Source organism: Prunus persica, chromosome G5 (assembly GCF_000346465.2).
Source record: "Prunus persica cultivar Lovell chromosome G5, Prunus_persica_NCBIv2, whole genome shotgun sequence".
Lineage (NCBI taxonomy): Eukaryota > Viridiplantae > Streptophyta > Magnoliopsida > Rosales > Rosaceae > Prunus > Prunus persica.
In genome coordinates, this window is record NC_034013.1 from 16,102,249 (window position 1) to 16,123,292 (window position 21,044).

General features: G+C 37.9%; 2 protein-coding genes across 4 annotated transcripts; one reads left to right on the forward strand and one right to left on the reverse strand.

Annotated features, from left to right (window-relative positions):
* On the forward strand, positions 139-11,044 carry LOC18776844 (DNA annealing helicase and endonuclease ZRANB3). Of its 2 annotated transcripts, none has more exons than XM_020563832.1 (24): positions 139-563; positions 718-1,077; positions 1,393-1,525; positions 2,335-2,510; positions 2,988-3,061; positions 3,255-3,290; positions 3,380-3,470; positions 3,859-3,918; positions 4,415-4,580; positions 4,916-5,112; positions 5,374-5,475; positions 5,736-5,846; positions 6,756-6,821; positions 6,901-6,999; positions 7,222-7,467; positions 7,596-7,652; positions 7,753-7,854; positions 8,144-8,458; positions 8,613-8,800; positions 8,868-8,970; positions 9,179-9,324; positions 9,687-9,766; positions 9,881-10,044; positions 10,147-11,044. In XM_020563832.1, the coding sequence occupies exons 1-24, from the start codon at positions 204-206 to the stop codon at positions 10,339-10,341; spliced, it is 3,627 nt and encodes a 1,208-aa protein (XP_020419421.1). In that variant the 5' UTR covers positions 139-203; the 3' UTR covers positions 10,342-11,044. The 2 variants fall into 2 exon arrangements, with proteins under 2 accessions (XP_020419421.1, XP_020419422.1); XM_020563833.1 differs by having other exon boundaries at positions 10,153-11,044.
* On the reverse strand, positions 10,941-19,333 carry LOC18775693. 2 transcript variants are annotated; one of them, XM_007210426.2, is made up of 8 exons: positions 18,773-19,329; positions 16,900-18,219; positions 14,519-16,309; positions 13,035-14,150; positions 12,483-12,587; positions 12,237-12,326; positions 11,997-12,107; positions 10,941-11,914 (listed from the first exon to the last, which is right to left on the reverse strand). In XM_007210426.2, the coding sequence occupies exons 1-8, from the start codon at positions 18,830-18,832 to the stop codon at positions 11,444-11,446; spliced, it is 5,064 nt and encodes a 1,687-aa protein (XP_007210488.1). In that variant the 5' UTR covers positions 18,833-19,329; the 3' UTR covers positions 10,941-11,443. The 2 variants fall into 2 exon arrangements, with proteins under 2 accessions (XP_007210488.1, XP_020419420.1); XM_020563831.1 differs by lacking the exons at positions 10,941-11,914; positions 11,997-12,107; positions 12,237-12,326 and having other exon boundaries at positions 12,518-12,616; positions 18,773-19,333.

The window sequence follows — 21,044 nt, forward strand, 5'->3', positions numbered from 1 at the left end:
TTATTGTTTGTGATATTTTCGAATTGGCATAATATCTGAAATAAATTGTTAATTGGTCCTTTTGCAGTTGAGGACAATATGCTTGGCACGTGCTGACTTTTGTTCCGATTATTTTCTTCTTCTTCTTCAGCTTTTATCGTTCCATTTCCCGCCCTTTTGCCCTTTACGAAACCCTCACTGTATCTAAAATCCCTAAACCCAAAATGGAAATCACAGAAGAGCAAAGAAAACGAGCCGAAGCAAATCGCTTAGCAGCCTTGGAAAAACGCAAAGCATTGAGCGAATCCTCCAATCTTCAGCAGCAACATAACCCATGGTCGCTCTTCAAGTGCCGAAAGCTCTCTCCCGACCTCACCTCAAACGTCACTCACTGTATCTCCGATCCAAGGCCAGAACTTTCCCGGGTCAACCTGATTATAAATACCCAATTGCTTACGAGGTTCCGGGTCAGGCTCGAAATTTGCTCCCCGGATTCTTTCTCAGCTACCCCAGTTGCCGTACAAGGCTTTGCATTTCCGGGGCATGAGGAGTGCTTAAGGAGACTAAGTGATATATTGGCTTATGTAAGTGTGTCTCTATTGTTTCCTTTTCGGGTGGTGACAAAAACTTGGTGGAACAAATTGGAAAGAAAGGAAATTGAATTCTGGTTCTGTGAAATTTGGTATTCAGTATTTATATGTGTCTAAATTTTTGTTTTTGTTTTTGGAATTGTCTTAGGTCATGCCATCCCACTACACGCAAAATCATGGTGGTGGAAAGGCCTGTGTTTACAAGCTGAGTGATTACAATGCAGTCTTGAAATGTTTAAGGAGCAACAAGGGCATTGACACTGAAGAGATACCTTGGGGCACTCTTAATGTTGTAGAGAGACTTTCACATTCTTTTATTTCTGGTAAATGGATACCATGCAGACCAGAACACTTGTCAGATGATAAGGTTGATGAGTTGATTGGGAAGCTACCGAAGAATCTATTGGATGCACTCTTGCCTTTCCAACTTGACGGTGTTAGATTTGGTTTGCAAAGGGGTGGACGTTGTCTTATTGCCGACGAAATGGGCCTGGGAAAGACACTCCAGGTAGTTTTATATTAAGTAAACTTATATTCCTTCTGATTTTTATTCATGGTGCTAGGTTTGACATTCTAACCGTTCAATGCATTGAGTCAGCACTTAGACATTGTAATGTACTTTTAGTGAGTGAGAATGCTACAATGCTGCTTTGGATAACATCTGCAATATTCTTTAGCTTTCTCATAACCACACACACAGAGATTGAACTTTATTACTTATACACAAACAGGTGGATCTCCTGCATTTGAATTTTTTCCTCTTATTTTCCCCTAAGTTTCCATGGAGATATAAGATTTAATATGCTAAAACTTTTCCTCCCAGGCTATTGCTATTGCATGCTGTTTCATGAGTGAAGGTTCTATACTTGTTGTTTGCCCAGCTATTTTGCGTTATACTTGGGCAGAAGAATTAGAGCGCTGGCTTCCTTTTTGCTTGCCTGCTGACTTCCATCTAGGTAATATTTTTTTAATGTTTCCAATTTATTTTATTCAAGTTGGGGAATAGTGGGGAGGGGGGTGTTCGGGCGGGGGGCCGGGGGTGGTACTATATTGTTTCCAGTTTATTCTTATTTAAGTTGGAGAATAATGGGGAAGGTAGGTACTATAAGAAAAGACAACTATTCTCAGGGAAAACACTTTGCTACAAAAGGTTTAATCTTGTGTATTCAGTGAAGAATAATAGTTTCTTGATTCCATGCTGTATGATTTAAGAGTGCCTAGTCAGAGTAAATGGATTTTTGTTATTAACCGTTTGGTTCCAATAATGTTAAGAAAACAAAAATGCCCATGGTTTTGGAGAGTTCTATTTTTAGGCGTCTTCTATGCACAAATTTACCCCAGGTATTGTTCTTTGAGCTTATTTCCTTAGTTGAATATATTCCTTAGTCCCTTCTATAAGAGTAGTGAGCGCACATGCAATATATGTAGATACACGATTACAAAGTGTGATTAATTGTTAGTAAAAAGGGGTGAGATGTGGTGTTAGTTAAAGTTAATTTTGTGAAGCATATATCATCTCAGAATTTGTTTTTCAGTTCTCTTTTTAGAACTGATGCTTTATAACTTTTAACAAGCCAGCCAAAAACCTACTATTCTTTGACATAATTTTTTAATCTGCCGGTGCTCTTTATGCTTGCATTTCTGGTGAATGAATTATGAACTCATTATAACCTGGAAAATTCATTTGATACATTGTTTTATATATCCATATTCTAGATTTACTAGCAAAACATGAATGGATTCTTACACATTCTTATGACTCCAGTATTTGGTCACGAAAACAATCCAGCCAATTTAAAGAGATGGCCTAGAGTTGTGGTTATTTCGTATACAATGCTTCACCGTTTGCATAAGAGCATGCTTGACCGAGAATGGGCTCTCTTAATTGTTGATGAATCCCACCATGTACGGTGTACAAAGAAAGCATCAGAACCTAGAGAGGTAAAGCATATTCCTTTTCATGTCAAATATCAAATGATTCCGATGACTCTTATAAAATTTGGTTTAATGAGACCCTGGTGGTATAAATTGCTCCAAAATTTAGACCGACTGTTTATTATTGTCTTTACTAGAAAATGAAATTCTTATCTGGCTAGATAGATAAGTGAAGCCAACCTCCATAAGTTGGGAAATGAAATGCATAATTTTTGCGGCCTAGAATTTTTACCGGTCTTTGAATTAGGATGGTGGCTTATGGGCAATATATACTAATTTAAGGGAACAAAAATTTCTTCCTAAATTGTCATCTGTATACATATTGTTGTCTTCAGCTCTGATGACTGGTGGCTTAAAGATACTAATTGTTTTCAAATTTTGTCCCCTAGATTGCTCGTTTGCAACTTTCCTAGTAATTAATGAAGTGTACTAAACTTGCAGAGAGACTTTACCGTATGCTAATCTAATCATGTTTGTTTACAGATAAAAGCTGTTCTTGACATTGCAGCAAAGGTGAAGCGCATAGTTTTACTATCCGGGACACCTTCTTTGTCAAGGTTGTAGCACAGGCCTTTGAAGAAAATTGGCAGCATTGTCTGCAGTTCTCTATTATTTCTGGAATGTTGTTCTTTACTAATCTCAAGTTCCTCTAACTTTCTTAGCTTTCTTATTTTTTGTTTTTCTCTGTAGCTAACCACTGTTTGGTGCATTCTAATATTTCATTTTGCACATCTTCCTAGGTGATCATAGGCCGTATGACATTTTTCATCAGATAGATATGCTATGGCAAGTTCTCTTCACACTGTTTACATCTCACCTGATTTGCTTGCTTTTCTCCAGGTTAATTGGTTTACATCGCACTTGTCTTTTTGCAGGCCTGGTTTGCTGGGAAAGGACAAGTATGACTTTGCCAAAACTTACTGTGATGTCAAATATATCCAGGGTTCTCAAGGGAGAACTTTTCAGGTAATACTTGGAATAGCCTTGAAGATCATTACTGTTCTATTGATTTCTTGAAAAGTGTCCTCTTTGTGCTGCCAGGCAGTAAAGACTTTAAGATGATGATGTTTTTGCAATCCCTTGAAAAATAAAATAAAAATAAAAATTGGCATCCCACTGATGTATGCATGTTCAAGACATTATAAGATATTCTTGCTTCTTGGCCGATACAGTTGGCCATGGCTTAAAAGGTTTTTGTTTTGTCCTGACTAGCCTTGCAGGCCTGTATCTATATCTATAGCTATAGCTATACAGTGTGCAATTGGTGCTAACACCTTTTATCAACATCAGCTTTTTTTAATGGCTTATTGTTATGAAGGAAAGTTTATAGATACTCTATGGGATTGTGCTGCAGGATTTCTCGAAGGGCACTCGTTTGGAGGAGTTGAACATGTTACTGAAGCAAACAGTCATGGTGTGTTCTTGTTCTTTATGTTCATGTCATACTGATTTTTCCTTAGAAATTATGTGATAGTTGTTTTCTTCAATGTATCTTAAAAATTCAAACTTTCAAGGTCAAATTTAAGTGGCAATCTAAAAAGCATATAGCAATGGACACATTTGAGCAGTAATCATAGCTATATTATTATTGCAGGATTCTAATGACTTAAAATTTAATATCACTAGTTTAATATTTTTATCAAAACAAATGCGTAGGTTTTATGTGTAATTATCAGAGAATTGTTAAAGATATGAGCCATTCTAACCTTTAGGAGTGTACATTTGGTGATTAGTGATGCACATATTATCTTTAAGATGTATTGTCTGATGATGTGCTCTCCGTGAACTCCATGTGAAGGCCAGAGTAATCTATTCTTTAGTTTTAAGGTTAAAGTTCACTTACATGTAATACTTGTAACCCTTGGTTATTGGTGTTCATATCTCACTCTTTATTGGATGCTTAATCATAGATAAGACGTTTGAAGGAACATGTCCTGGTTCAGCTACCACCCAAACGCCGACAGATTATACGAGTAGTATTGAAGAAATCTGATATGATTTCAGCAAAGGCTGCTGTCAAGGTGGGGAAAGGTGTCACTAAAGATGTATCTTCAGAACATTTGGATGAACCGAATGGTAATTTAATGTTCTTTGTAATCTGTTTATGTGAATGCAATTCATATGTTACAGGATCATGTGTTTTCTTGCATCTCTTGTGTTTCTGTATTAACTACTGAGCATCAATGCAATGGGTAACTAGTGTATTGAAAGGTTCTGTATACTAGAATAACAGTCTTTCCTCTACATTGGTCTGCTTTAAGGTGTTTATTTGTTCAGCCCTTTACCTGAATTAGTGGGGTACATCTTCTTTTATTTAGTTTACATGCTCCTTGATGGTTTAGGTGAAGAAGCGTGATTTGATGTACCCATATGATTTGATGTTCTTTTATTCGTTTTCCTTTTGCTTTCAGATGGTGGGGGTTGCTGCAGATCCGGGCAGCTTTCCTTCCAAGAATTAGGTATCGCAAAGCTAGCAGGGTTTCGTGACTGGCTCTCCATTCATCCACTCACTGCAGAGTCAGATGGTGTTGCAAACTTGGACTCAGATTCCAGTTCTCACAAAATGTTAATATTTGCACATCACCATAAAGTACTTGATGGAGTACAGGTGAAATTTCTTCTGAGTTGTTGCATCCCTTGAGAATGGTTTATGTTAGTGTTGTGGTTAAGGGTTTTACTTTTAATAGTGTATTATGATTTTAATGTTTACCAGCATTTCATTAGCATCGTTTAATTACACATGGTCTCTATGTCTTGTTTCTATGGGTATTGGATTGTTGAAGTTCATATTAATTGTTGGTGGGCATTGCTATTAATGTTGATCTTGTCCAATCATTTCCTGAATATTAATGTGTTTCTGAACTATCAGGAGTTCATATGTGAGAAAGGGATTGGTTTTGTTCGAATTGATGGAAACACACTTGCCACAGATAGGCAGTCAGCTGTACGATCATTCCAATTATCAACTGAGGTTCGTATAAGCTGTACTATCATAAGTAAAATATTTGCACCAGCATTTTTTCTTGATGTGCCTATAAACTTAACTACATGCAAATAATTTTTCAAAATTATGAATCACGACTCAAAAACATGGTATTGTCTTCATCTGATGATCTGGGAGTTTCTGTTTCCATGCCATACATATTTTGCTGATGTCGCTGCCAAGACTCTTGTCTTTACCCCATATATGTGCGTGGTTATGCTAATGCATTGAGTGCCTATGTCTTTCAGGTTAAGATTGCAATAATTGGTATTACTGCTGGAGGTGTTGGCCTTGATTTCTCATCAGCAAAGCATGTTGTCTTCTTGGAGCTTCCTCAGTCACCATCATTGATGCTTCAGGTTTAAATATAATAAACTAGTTTCAAGTTTCCCAGATGTTAACTCTTATCCACACAAATCATTCAAGATTGATCCCCACTGTATTATCACTAGTTTTTTTTTTCTTGATTTAGTATCTTTTGTTGCTTCTAGAGGGTGAGTGCTATTTGGTTAAAAGTTGGTTTACTAGGTTGTTCTTATTTTGAGTTCATGATGCTTGGTAATTTGATATCTACCTGCCCATAATGTGATAAGAGTGGAAGTACTTAGAGTTGATAAAAGTAGAAACATATGCATGTGATTAAGAATGGTCGTCATCAATCAGGGTAAAAGATAATAAGTTAGAGTTATGGCTCAGTCTGTATGTGGTATGCAGTGCAGTTACAATTCATATCTATTTGGGGAGGTTTGCAACGTCAAAGAGCCAAGAAGGTCTTAAATCTGCCATCTGTTTGACTCGTCCCGGATACATTTTGGAACTTTTATTGCAAAACTACCTGATAGGTGTTGAATATGCAACAGAGGTCTCGCAATTATACATGCCAATGACGTTTTAACAAATGAAATGTGGGTAAATATGTAGTTCTCATATAAAAGTATTATAATCTGGGTGACTCATACAAATAGAAGAGCTTAAGTAATTTTCCGCCCATGTTTCTTCTTAATCTTGATGGTGGGTAAAATATTCCATGTGCAAGTGTTGCTTGTGACATACCTTGAAGTTTACTGATTAATGCCTTCCATCCTTGAACAACATTGTCCATACTCCATAATTTAATTTGTTCATATTAAAGGAAAAGGATATTAGTAGTATAGATGTGCATATGGGTTTGTGTATGGCATTCTTATTTTGTGTGGTGTCAGGGTTTTCCCCTATTTTATATGTGATTGACTCTTTAATGCTCATGCTTCTTCTGAAATTAACCGAAGGCGGAGGATAGAGCTCATAGGCGAGGGCAAACAAATGCAGTCAACATATACATCTTTTGTGGAAAGGTGCTTTTTTCTTGTGTATATAGAAGTTCTGTGAATGTATTCTACGTTTACCTTTTAACTGGAGTCTGACATGTTGTAGGATACTGTGGATGAGTCACATTGGCAAAGCTTGAATAAGAGTTTGCACCGCGTATCATCTACAACAAACGGAAAATATGATGCAATACAAGAGATAGCAGTACTTTTCATCTCTGAATGCTCCTTTCAATGCTAATTGGTTTTTAAACCTCTTTGCTGTGTTGTTCATATCATTATCATCCGAAAAGCAATACAGAATAAGTCTTCATTACTATGGTCATTTCAAAACAGTTATACCAATCCAAAATCCAAATCATTGGCAGTGTGGTTTTGGTTTCCCATTTGTTATATAGGATTTAACATCATATTTTGTGTTTGGCAGGTTGAAGATGTTTCTTTCTTTGAGACATCAGGTAGATCTGATACTTGTGAAGATCATATATTGCAAAGGACAGAGGGTGATGAGGTCTCTGCAGAGCCAATAAAATTACCTGACTTTGGCTGCTTAGCTAAGGATATGAAGCCTTATGAGGCATATGAATTATTAGTCACAAACATTCTACACAGATCTGCACAACATAGTGATCCTGATGGAAGTTCATCCCAAACTGACAGTTGTCTTGTCAAGGTAAAACCTAATTGTATAAACTTCACCTTCTTTTAGGTACAAGATTGAACATTTTTTTGCCTTTTTCTTTTTCATGATATAAATTAATCCATTTGGGGGGATGATCTACACCAATTTTGGTGAAACAGGCTGATGTGGTTTCTGATTTGGAAAAGAGCACTGAAGACATAGATGGACTTGAAAAGGTACACCTGAACTGAATTGATCTTGACTCCAAAGAAAGAGATGAGTTTTTCCCCTTTCCAGTTTAAAGTTAAGAAGTTTAATAAATTACAAAAAACACAGGAACACCAAATCAACTGTCAACCAACCAAACTAAATGACGGTGAACCAGTTCAGCCACTTGAAGCTGAAGAAAGCAGTACTCTAGATGCCCTGCGATTTGAGGTAAAATTTGTAACCTGGTTCTCGGGTTCCCTGTTTGCACCACTGGTCAAAAGCTGAAGATCGCAACATATGCAAACGTCATGCGGTAGATCTCAGTAATGACTAATTGTGTTGCAATTCAAACAATCATCAAATGGACATTCTCTCTAGACTATTGTTGATTTATTTCAAATAAATTATTTTTATTGATTGCCTCAATTGTGTGTGGTTTACTTTAGTTAGTTTAGCAGTACATAGGATTCGATCAGACAAGTAGTAATCTATCCTAACTTTCTTATGTGGATATTAGGTGAGCCAATACACTGGCCGGATCCACTTGTATTCATGCATCTCAGGAGAGGATTCAAGACCAAGGCCAATGTTTGAGAATTTTAGACCAGAGGAACTTGAGGCACTAAATTCTCCTGCTGCTAACAGTATTAAAGAAACAGCTTTTAATTCTTTGAAGGACAATCCAGCCTATTTACAAGCTATTCTTGCATTCATTGAAGAATGGAAGAAGCTGAGGCCCATCGAACAAAAAAGATTACTTGGAAAGCCTTTGCAACTTCCGTTGACTGTTGAGTTGTGCTATCTGTGCGAAGGCATCAACCATGACATCAGGGTACAATTATACAAATCTGAACTTTGCTGGATATTCCTTTGTTGGAGTAAACTTGCTCATCTTTGCTCTGTTCATCTATTTTTAGTTCATATCAGTGTCTTCTATAGATGGGTTGCTGGAGTGTACACATAACAATCATTTTCTTTTCTGACAGGGACTGCTGAAGGGTGGAAGCAAGCGCCGCTCTACACCTTTTTATGAGATCAGCCAACCTTTACCATCAAACGCTGTGTGGAAAAAAGTCCATCTACGTAGTGGCTATGGAAAAAAGGAAAAGGAATATGCTCAGGCTTATACTCTGACTGATGAACCTCTCTGTAAACTCTGTCAAACACCATGCAAGTAAGTCCTCTATAAATGGTTTATGATACAGTTATTTGTGTTGGATACTTACTGTACTTGATTTCAGGGGCCACAATGCGAAGACACCTGAGTATTTTGAAGATCTGTTCTGCAATCTTGGTTGCTATGAAGAATACCGCATCCGAACCAGTAACAGATCTCTTCGTCAAGTAAGTATATGAAATATGTTATTTGAGATAATCTAGTTTTTTTTTGCCATGAATTTGAGATAATCTAGTTCATCATATACTTTCCTTGGTTGTACTTTAATTTTACGCATGTGATAATTATAACTGAAATTCTTGTTGCTTTCTGGATATTTCCTCTCGTTATTTACTTGATTAATTGTTTTAAGATTTACATGCTCATGATTTTCAGGAACTTTTTCAACTAGAACATGGTGTTTGTGCAAACTGCCAATTAGATTGTCATAAACTTGTGGAGCACCTAAGACCATTATCATTGGCAAAGCGAAGGCAGTATATCGAAAAAGTTGCACCACGGGTGGCGAGGCTGAAGAAACCGTAAGTCATTAGAAGGAAAATTGTTTTGACCTTTTGGATTGTTTTAGTTGCTGTTGACGGGCAGAAGATTATAAATCTTTTACATTGTTTATACGTCCATGCGATAATTATAAACCGTAAAATATGTCTGATTATGACAGTAAGATTTTGTAACTTGGAGAGTGATGCACACCATAAGCAGGCACATTAAACAGACATTTCATAAAACTATTTTGGGATCAGAAATTGTCATGCAACTAGTTAGAATTTTTTTTTCTTCCCTTTTTTTTTCTAATGCATCTGCTAAATACCTAAAATTTGTACTTTTCAAATACCAACAATATCCCTGAGATCAAAACACATTGCCATTTGACATAATACAGGCTTGATAGGCTTGTTAAGGATCCAACAGAGGGCAATGCGTGGCATGCAGACCACCTTGTTCCTGTCTATCGAGGTGGAGGTATGTATTATCTTTGTTTCTAAGAGGGTTTTTTTTTTCTCTTCTGGAATTCTAGTGGAGTTATGACTGGTCAATTCAATTTCAATATCTTATTTCATTCAAAATTTTCTTTAGGTGAATGCAAGCTAGAGAACATGAGAACACTTTGTGTGGCTTGTCATTCTGATGTTACTAAACAACAATGTGCTGAACGACATTCAACAAGGATCAAGGCTAAGAAAAAGCTAAAGGCAATCATGACTAATCTAAAACATAAAGGCACAGAGACTATTCTACAGGTATGTTCTAAAAGCAGTGGTCTTTTTTCCATATTGCTGAGATGGCTGCCTTAGCATTTCCCTTTTGGTAAAAATTGTTGCAATTTGATTAACTGATTTCAGGGGCAGGAGGGGAATATGGAGATCCAAGAGAGTGTATATGAGGACGAGCTTTTAGTCAAGGTTCCTGGGAGCGCCTACTCTTTAGCGAATCACTTGGATGCTACAATTACAAGTGGACACTTGGACGAGCCCTCCTCGAATGGCAACAAGATTTCCACTCCCACAGTACAGAACCATCCGCCAGGAGGAGCATAATTCATATCTTTCCATTGAGATTTTTTTTTTTTTTGGGCACATGCCAGCCATTTGTTGTGTTGAGCTAAAAATGAGTATAATCTTATGTAATTGAATTACATCACGAATCGCTTCCTCAAGGTTAATTAAAATTTGTGACCAGTCAGTCCACTACAACAAAGAGTTTGACAGGTGGCTCAAATTCCGTTTCTCGGGTCTTTTGCCTTGCTTTTTAAAAGTTGATCATCTGTCTTCCAGAATTGCCTTCCAATGAAGCTCAGCCGCTTGCCCAACATGACCATATTCATCTTCCACAAGCTCAGCCGTATGATGTGATGTGGAAGCAGAGCTCTGGCCGCAATCTTGGGCTCGCCACTGGCTTCCACGTCCTGCAGATTCTGCTTAGCCAAACAGGGCACTTGCTCCAACTCCAGATGATAACCCCACTTGTTGGAGGACTAGTCGGAACATACAATTGCATTGCCAGAGGCCAGGGTGGTTTGAGCAGCTCTGGACTAATTGTCATGCAATCCTTTGGTTTTAAAAATGAAATAGTGTAATATGTCCAAGTTTAAACTGATTTTAAGAACAGGGGGCATATGAAGGTGCAACAGAGTGAATGAAATGTAATTCTGTTTAATATACAAGTATTCTTTTATTGTTAAAACTGTCAATTCTGTACACATGTATATAAGCTAGGCAGGCAACAACAATTTTGCCTTCATTCGTGTTACAATACATGCGTGTTTTGCCTTGCCCATTCAAGTCTGATATGTCCCGACGTCCCTAATAACCCCTTAAAAACTCACGTTTTCGAAAAGTCAGAATTTGGTAACGTGTTTTTTGGCAAATTATATATTGACCTACTAGCTCACTCTATCTAGCCAAAAGAGCTATAACCCTTTGTCACTGATGCCTACATTCCTCATGCCAACAGTCGTAAGCCTGTTGCAGTTTCATTTTCAGAGGAAACTTCTGAAAATTTCAGATTGAACGTTTCAACTCAGAAATGAAAGCCAGAATGCCAAAAAGGAAACAAAACTTAGCATGCGCACACACCTAAGATGTTCTCTGTCATAAGGAAACTCTATCCATGCGCCGTGCGAGCTCATACTTCACCAATTCAGGGGGTCCCACTGGAAAAGAAGTCTTCTGCTCTATCAATGAAACTGATAGGAAATCTACAATGCAACATCATAGAGGAAGTTTCTGAGACTGGAAGATTATGCTTCAGAGCCGTCTCTTCATAACTCTTTGTTACTTTGCTTTCTCTGTGGCTTCTCATCTTGCCAATTCTCATGCTGTTTCCTGAACCACCACCCTTTCCCAAAATAACCTTAGTGCTTTTGGTATTGTTACGTCCAGATCTTAGGGGAACGTCATCCGCTGGGAAAGTGTCTAAGTTTGAATTGGATCTAACTGCTGGCAAGATATTTCTGCAAGATCGTAACAAGGAGAGTAACATATCTGTACTGATTTCCTGCTGAACCACGCCCTTGTTCTGCTCACACCCATAGCAGGCAGCAACTAGGGTGCCAGCCAAGACTGGCATCAACTCAGGGTCACTGAAGAATACAAATGGTAAATCGCATACCTGGCCACAACCAGCTAAACAATTAGATTTTATCAATAAAAGTTGAAGATATAAGAAATTTTTAGTCAGAGACTTCACTGACCTTGTGAATGATGGTAGGACTCTTTCCCCAGCGAAGGACGGCCTGATTCCCAAGGTGGAACAAGGCAAAGTGGCCAAGGAGCAAAAGAGATTCAAGCAGAAGAAAACCCACCTGAGACACAACACATTATAGAAAGGTGCAGAGATTGTTTAATTCAACTTCAGCAATGAAACTATGAATATTCAAGTAAAACCAAAAAAGATGTATAGAATTAACCAAAAAGTGACACGGATTTATTACCTGATCATTAGCTACTTTCCACTTGCTGGTGCAATGGGACAGAAGGAAACTCATCAAGTGGAAAAATTCCATTTTCAGGTCTGGCCTAGCCTGCAAGAAAAATCAGAATAGTACACAAAGGGTAAGCTCACTGCACGTTTCAAGATAAAGATTAGAAAATCAGCACGATATCTTAAGAATCACAATGAAGCAAAGTTTGATAGCCATTATCATCCAGAAAAGATTGAAAGAGTCAAATGGACTTACTAGCGTTCTCTGCATGAATTTAATATCCAAAAGAGCCAAATTGTTCAACACCTTCAGTACTCCAGTTGCCACGTCTTCAAAATTAGAGGGAAGGACATCTGAAGTCTGATATAAAATAGGAATTATCTTTAGATCTGGCAAAAATGATGTCATGATCAAGATACCATGAGTAGAAAGCATTACAAACAGATAAGCATACACGCCAAAGGAACGCTTTGGTGTATGTGTATATTCTTGATCAGTGCAGTAAAATAAATTGACGACATTTATAAGGTAATGAGGACCATATACTCAACATTCGTGTTTGTAAACTGACAAAAATTTCCTTGATCCATCAACCTACCACAACTCTTTTTTGGGGACAGATGATTTGAAATTCAAACAAGCTAAGAAAACACCAGCTCATACCAAAATATGACCAACAAAAATTAAAATTGATAAGAGCGCCAAATTATTTACTTCTTTTTCTTGAAGGACGAAGCCAAAAATGTTAATGGCATTGGAAACACTAAATCAATGTTGCAGATTATTTGCAGCTGGCAGTAAAGTTACCTGTTCAGAAGACAATCTATTGTTTGCCTGCAGTAACACAGATGTCAACAGAGAAGGGAGGCTGACAAGCCCAGTCTCCGACACAGCAGTAAGAAGAAACGCTACTGGTTGTTCCAAACTCACGATGATTTCATTCTTTTGTACTGCACCATTATCAACCAAGTGCTTCCCATCCTTCTGTGATGCAAAAGGCTCCAGAGTATCCTCACTTGGAAATTTCTGGGTTTCATCTGGAAGATCAGTCTTGATTGTGTTATCATTTCTTGCTTCAACCAAACTATTAGACTGCTCTTTTTCACTATCCTTACCAGTGGATACTGCCTCAGTAGACTTATTTATAATACATGATTCATCTAACGGACCATCCTCTGGTACATCTGGTAGATGTACAACTGTACCACCATTTTGCACAGATAATGGAGGTCTAGAATCTCCCAAGGACTGAGTTAGAGGAAGATCTTCAGTACTATCACCCCCTGGAAATTTAGCCTCTTCACTTCCATTCCCTACCACTGTTTCAATAGGTACATATTTCCAATCGATAGAGCAATTCATTTCAGATCTGGATGTTAAAACAACCAATAAATTTATACTTAAGAGAATTGAAGATGGAAATGGTGACCCTTCCACCTGGGGCCGATCATAAAGTGCAAAGAGATCTCGCAGCCGATGAATAACTTGGTAGGCAATCAACAGCTCAAGCAAGCCATCCCGCATTTGGAGCTGTTGTTCATCAGAACTTATATGACTGACAATTGTTGTCACAGTCCACAAATAACCATCCAGCACCTCAGATATTGATTCAAAATTTTCAGCTGAGGTTTTGCTTGATAGAGAATTACCGTTACCAGAAAGGTTCAAGGATACTGCTATCTTAATGTAGCTCTCAAGGGCTGCTGACAGCATCGGAATGATAGGAGGCAAGAGATTCTGTGCGAGAAAATAACTCCTGTTTGCAGGCACAGATAACACCACCCTTAAAAGCTTTAAAAGGTGTATTGTCACTTGGCAGGCTTCAGGTTTCGATGTATGAGAAGCAGGTAGGGCAGAAGCTATGAAATCAAGCAAACCAGCTTGGCGAGAAGCCTGCAGTTCTGGCTCCTTTCCCTCCAAATACTATATCCAAGAAAGAGTGAAAAAAAGGAGAGGAAGAATCAATGTTTACAAGTCAACATAACCATCACAAAACTACATTGGAGCATCAATAAGGCAATTCCAAGCACACAAGATTTATAATACTGTACAACTTAAGCGAGCAACTTTTTCAGTAAAAAAGGAAGAAAGAAAAAACTAACTAATTAAGATACCAATTGGAATTTTGGGGAAAGGGGAGCTATGAGATATTTTCCACAAAAAATCAGACCTCTACAGTGTGGCATACCAAGTTACATCCATGCTAAATGCAAAGTACCCAAATTCAGGACATCAGCGTCCCATATCTGGCTACACAGTATTAAAAACTTGTAATCCTTGAACTAAATTACCTTGATCATTTCAGCAATTATTAACCCAATACTTGCAGCCCCTTCTTTTCTTGCCTGCCGGAGTCTTTGAAGTTCTTGAAGCCATCTTCCAATCTTTGCCCTTGCAGTTCCCAGTGCCGTTCTGTATCCAATGCTAGCATTTTCAGCACCAACAGGAGGCTCAGGAAATTCATATTTTAGAGCCATAAGTCTTTGCCGAATTCTTTTGATCCTCCGCTTCATTGAATGTTGTGCTGTAACATTGCTTGCCACTAAAGTAGACCCTCCTAAGCCTGAGAAGCTGCTACTTTGATAATCATCACCACTGTTGATTGATGATCTTCCCTGACCCTCCTTGTTCAGATTTCGACGCAATAAAGGAGAAGATTGATCCCTGAAATCCATAGACGCTCTCTCTCGTATCTGCTCCAAGTAAAACTTGCGCCGTTGCTCACTTTCACTAAGTCTCTCAGCCAATTTCTGGGCCAGAAGTTCAGCCTCCTCCTGCTGGGCTTTGGCTCTTTCCTCCTTCCTACGAAGTTGTTCCATGGCCCTTGCTTCACGTGCTGCACTTGATGCTTTGCGCTCCTCTTCCCTTCTAACTTGAGCCTCTTCCTTTCTCCGCTGTGTCTCAGCAAGACGCTGCAACTTTTCAGCTTCAATGAGTTTCCTCCGTTCTAAAACAGCTTCTTCTCTTGCCATATCCTCTTTCTGTTTAGTTCTTATAACTTGAAGTTTTTCAGCTCTCCTCAACTCTGAATCATGAAGCTTCTGGCGCAAACTAAGTTTTTTATTTTCTTCATTTAAGGAAGTTATGAAACGAACCTCGTTAACTTTACTGCTTTCATCACCAGCTCTCTTTACTACTTGAGCTAGAAAAGCTTCATGGCGAGACTCACTGCGTTGATGACGAGCATATATTCCTTCTCGTAACTTCATGTTGCGGACAGCATGAAATTCACTAGCTCGATACACCTTTTCAGAATTACGATGAAGTTTCTGAGCTCTCTCATTATCTAGCTCACTTTTGATTCTCAGAGCACGGGCATGCTTTTCTTCTGCTTCTCTCTTCAGATCCAAAGCAGTTTTCTTTTTCTTTTCAGGAGACATTAGTTTATCATGCAACATACGTGCACGGTCGGCACTTTTCCTCCTCATGCCAGGTGAACGTGAAACACGAGAAGAGACACGGAAAGGAGATGAGAGTACATCCTCCCAGTTCCTCTTCTCTTTCCAAGCATCCATGGATTTCCATGGAGCTGAATTCCTCTTTCCTTTATCTTTCTCGACTAGAGGAATTTGCTTTTTGGACTGATCCGTCAATCTGGGGAATTTTTCAACAACACCGTCTATAATCAATTTTTCTTTCTTAGGGAGCAGCCTCTCTGCTTCGGATCCAGACTGCTTACTCTTAGTCTTTCCAGCAACAGAATTGTCCCTAGGAGGTAGCCTAGATGCATTAACAACAGAAGTAGATGAATTCTTAGGGGCACGTTCAGTTTGTACTAAGTTTGTTTTGCTCGATGACTCAGTACTCCATTTTCCTCCATTCAGGTCAGCTTCACCGAGATCTGAACCTCCACTCTGTTTTCTCGACTTTTTTATCGAATCTTTAGCATTGCCTTTCTCATCATTTATTGCAGATGGCTTATTCAGCTTATCACCAGATCGGAGATTTAGGTACTGAGGGCTCAGAAGTTTAGCATCATTAGCCGCACACATGCTAGCTCTTTCTTGTTGAATTTTCTTAAAAGCCTCGAGAGATGACGATAGTATCTCTGCTTTGTGTGCTGAAGTTGTCATTCTTCTAACCTGCACGCAACATTGACTAAACTTTTATGTGACAAATAATTTATTCTTTTTGAAAGTTGAAAGAGAAAAGAGTTAAAAACCAAATTTTCTAGTCATCTTTGAAGCATAGTTGCCACCACATAGAACAACAGCTCAGACAAGTAAATGGATGCAAAAGCCATGGTGCGGAAATCGTACAGGTGAGTAAAATAAGGATCAGAACATTTTATTTGTTTCAAGTCTAACAAAACAAGAACTACATTGTCCTATAACCTTTTGCAAGTCTAGATGCCATGCTTCACTAAATTGAATGGCCAATAGGAAGTAGAACCTCTGGAACATAAAATAAATATCCATTAAGCGGCAAACCCAGAAATGTAGATGGAAGTTGTCAAACTACGTCACTCAGTGAATTTTTATGCAAACATAATTTCCTCAGGCATTGAAAAAAGTAAACTACCACATAATCACATTTATAGACTATCAGCACCAAAATTTAATGAACAGTACAAGATGCTAAAATGAAACCTCGTTCTGTATAGGAACGCTAAGAAAATATCCCCTCTCTCTACACTATAGTAACTTAACATAAAAGATTTCATATAGCTTACCTCCCATGAGAGAGCATGTGGCCTACGATGATCACTCTTCAACGTAACCGGCACCCCATCAATCAACTGAGAAGATGACCTTTTTATTTTCTCAAAGTCTTCCACTCTGGTGCTTAGATCTCTAAAATCAGAGGCAGCCTCTTCAAGAACAAGAATGGCCTCTTTCATCTGCTCTAAATCGCATTCTAGTTCACAAAGAAGATAAAGTTCGTCCACATCCCTATTAAGATTCTCAAAAAGAAAGCACCAAAGCCGCTGCCTAAACCTTTCTTTGCTTTCCCCTGTGTCGTCTCCAAGGGCACTCACATTTTGTGAGTTTGACATATCATGTATTATACCACATTGTTGATCCCCATGATCCTCAACAGAGGCTGTGAAGGTAGACACTCCCAAAATTTCAGGATCACTCTCTGTTGGAACTAATCCTTTATCTTTGGCAATATGAACTTCACTTGAACCCCCAATTTTCCCTGATACTTCAGCAATTTCAGGGTCACCTACCTCAGATAGAATAACAGGTGCCTGAAGTTTCCCCACTACCCCAGCCTCTTCACCAGCTAAAGTACGGGCGCTTAAATGATCATCAACTACTTCTTCGATGTGTTCAGTATGTATATCCTTGCAATGCGAAACATTGTTATCCAGATCAACCTTTTTCCCATTCAATATTGGCTCTTCAGCATTTTGAGAAGATATTATATTCACCTCCTTACAGTTATCTTCACGTAATTGGTCCTTAGCGGTCACTGAAAACATCTGATGAGAAACAATACGTGCATCCACAGATTCTGCCACCAATGTGTTTTCTTGTGAATTTGCACAAGAAGCAAAATTATGAACAATTCCATGCTCACTAGAGGCCACCAGATTATCATCTCCAATAGCACCAAACTTGATTCTGGTGCCGACAAGGTTAGCATGAGGAAGTGCCAAACCCTCATCCTCGAGATCACCCCACTTGATTTTATGAACCACTTCAGAATTATCTTTTGCAGGGATTTTCTCAACATCTCTAGTTCCACCATCAGAATTTTTAATAAAAGGAGGTGACTTAGGACATCTAGTATCTTGCCTAATAACACCGGTATTAATATAGGGCGCACCCATTTTGTTTTCATTTGGGACAGGAATTGAATCAATTCCCCGGCTATGTACCACATAATTTTCTCGTACCTTTGGAAGCTGGGATCTGCGCTTGCCACAAGAATTTCCACTGTTTTCACTTGATGAGGTCTGACTACTCGAATGGTTAGAAGCATTTTTTCCAGAAAATCCCCCAACCCAACTCTGTAGAGAGAACTTTGAGCTACTTCTATTTTTCTGGACAGGAGGCAAACAAATAAAAAGCAAAGTTCGAGAAAATGTCAGTGACACAAGAAAGAATCGATTACGTTCTTGTAAAACATGTAAATCTACAATATTATATCTATGTATTAGTAGCATGACAATGTTACATCTAAAAATATAATAATGAGAAACCTGCGCATTCATTACTTGAATTGATTGATATGATGAATACAACCAAACCTGCGGTCTCTACACTTCAAGCTCCACTTATACATTTCAATGAAGATAATGCCAAGTTAATTGCTTTTGTCAATAAGACTCTATGAGCTTCAATTACTATATAATATCAAAATCTCTAACATGTATATTGCAACTTCAAATAAGTTTGGTGAAACCATTTCATTGTTAAGAAAAAGAAATTCCATTAAAATAAAAATAAGCAGATCCCTATTAATTTAGACCTAATTATCTCCAGTGAAATCTGCAACATTGCATTGCATAATGGATGCTAAAGTTGGTAATGGAAGACCAATGCGGCAATAGTAAACCAAGCGAGAGAGAGAGAGAGAGAGACCAAAAAAAACACCTTTTTCACTTCGAACCATCCAGAGCCCTCATCATCTACTGCTTCTCCACTGTTCTCCATTCCCAATTGAGTAAACCCCAATTACATTCAGCCCATATAAAAAAAAGAAGACGAAAACAGATTGAATTTACAAACAAATTTGGGAAAGTTTGAAACTTTGGTTGATTTTATTTTATTAAACAATTTTGGGAGGGTGTTTTGAATAATATAAAGGGAAATGACAGCTCAGACAGAAAGAAGCTCTGAGGAAACGGAATTTACAGGGATTTGGTAATGTGGGAATTGACTTTTGTGTTTGAGAGAAGCGAATTTGAAGAAAAGAGAGTTATTTTTTTGGGTGTAGTAAGGTGGTGGGAGGGAAGAAGAGAGTGTGAGACGACAGTCGGTGAAAGAGGAAGGAGTTGCGCAAACAAAGTTATTTTATTGATTTGCCCATGTTGTTCAAAGATACGACATTTTGAGTTTGTCGTTACATTTCATTGCCACCCTCCAATTTAGCATTTCTGGGACCTTGACCAGTGGGGCCTGAAACCCAATCACTCAGTTATTAGGCTTCTTGCTTGATATAAAAGTCCATTGGCCCAATTTGGAGCTGCTGCAATTAGATGGACATTGGATGGGTTTTTGTAGTAGCATTAGACAAAATCATATGGAAGACAATGTTTTGATAAAAAAATACGGAATATACTTCCCTTCAGGACAGTACGACATGTCTGCAAAAGTTCTTCTTTTTTGTATTTTTAATAAATTATTTTATATGAGTTAAATTGTTATTTGAATGAAGGAGTATCTCTTTCCACAGAAGAAGGCAAGCAATATCCTAAAAACATTGAAAATAGACAAATGGTTACCTTTGAATTGTGAGGCGAGAGGAGCCTTTGTTCTAACTTATAAGAAAGGCATAAGCATAAGATAGGGTTTCGACAAAAAAAAAAAAAAAAAAAAAAAAAGATGGGGCAACCAATTGAACCAGAAAGATTGAGTTCCAAGACATTGTTGATCGTTAGTTGTGTTGTGGTTTATCTTTCAATATTAGTATCAACACATATTGTCTTGACTTTCTTTAGAACCGCTTGGAAACATGAATCATATATAGCAGTTGATACTTCAACAGCACTTGTTAGTTTAGGACTTGTAGTTGAGAATGATTTCAGTTTAGTTTATAATGGAAAAGAGTTTGCTTGTGGTGTGGCTGTAGGTGGGCCCTCCAAATCCAATTTTAACCTCGCCAGCCATGCAATCCCTGTGAATTCATGTACGAGTAGTGAACAGAGCAGAGGAGTTTCATGATTGTCACGCAGTCACGCAATGGTTTCCTTTGAATTCTGAGGCGAGACGAGCCTTTGGTTCTGAGGAAGACATAAGGGCAAGGCAAAAACTTCAATGTAAATCAGTAAGATTGAAGACATAGCCATAAGGCGTGGCAGTAGTTTTCACTTTAATAGCAGATAGCAGAGGATGTTGTTGGCTAGCCTAGACATAGAGGAAATAATTAAAAGTAAAGGAATCTAAATTAAAAGGCTATTCCAATCCAAATTCAACAGATTTAGTTGATATTCTTAATTGCCACCACATTCACACCAGTTGAAGTTGAGTGTCTTTCAATCGACTGCCTCCAGGGTTTAGAGTTTTCAAGAAGAATTTGAACATATGGATATTGTCGGAGAAGCCACTCATGATTGTGAAGCCTGGATGTTGTGTACAAATCCAGGGATGCTCGTCCTCGTTGATATTTTCTGATAATTCTATTGCTATTTAAGGTTAATTAGCTGAAATGGCTGCCCTTAGTTTTTGTAACAGCCCTCTCAACTTATTATTTTCTTGCTTTTTTAAGTATTATTTCAGTTTATTCTTAAAAAAATTATGAAAGTTGGAATCAGAACTAGTAATTTTACTTTTTAAATCTGACTAACGGAAAAGAGCTCATTTGATTTATAAATAGTATATCATCAGTTCTTATATTTTTAAGAAAGAAATTAATCAAGAAATATTAGACCAACACATCTCAATCATTTGATACAAGAGTTTTAGGACAAATCTTTGAAAGGAATTAAAACTATATTTCTAGAGAACGGTCACATTATATTTTCGAAACTTCTCAAATTTAAGAAACAAAATTTTTTCCTCCATACATATTTAACTCAAGAATATATATTCCACCGTTTTTCTATTTTCATAACTTTTTATTAAGAGCAACTTTTCGTCATGACAACAAACAAAGCAAGAACAGAAAAGTGAGCTTTGAATTTGATTGACCAAACCAGAGTCAAAA

Coding starts and splice junctions, on each gene's coding strand:
- LOC18776844 (XM_020563832.1), top strand. CDS start 204: ATGGAAATCACAGAAGAGCAAAGAAAACGAGCCGAAGCAAATCGCTTA. Junction 2,511..2,987: donor AAGCATCAGAACCTAGAGAG/GTAAAGCATATT, acceptor GTTTGTTTACAG/ATAAAAGCTGTTCTTGACAT. Junction 6,822..6,900: donor TATACATCTTTTGTGGAAAG/GTGCTTTTTTCT, acceptor GACATGTTGTAG/GATACTGTGGATGAGTCACA.
- LOC18775693 (XM_007210426.2), bottom strand. CDS start 18,832: ATGGAGAACAGTGGAGAAGCAGTAGATGATGAGGGCTCTGGATGGTTC. Junction 12,327..12,482: donor AATTCATGCAGAGAACGCTA/GTAAGTCCATTT, acceptor TTTTTCTTGCAG/GCTAGGCCAGACCTGAAAAT. Junction 12,108..12,236: donor GGAAAGTAGCTAATGATCAG/GTAATAAATCCG, acceptor GTTGTGTCTCAG/GTGGGTTTTCTTCTGCTTGA.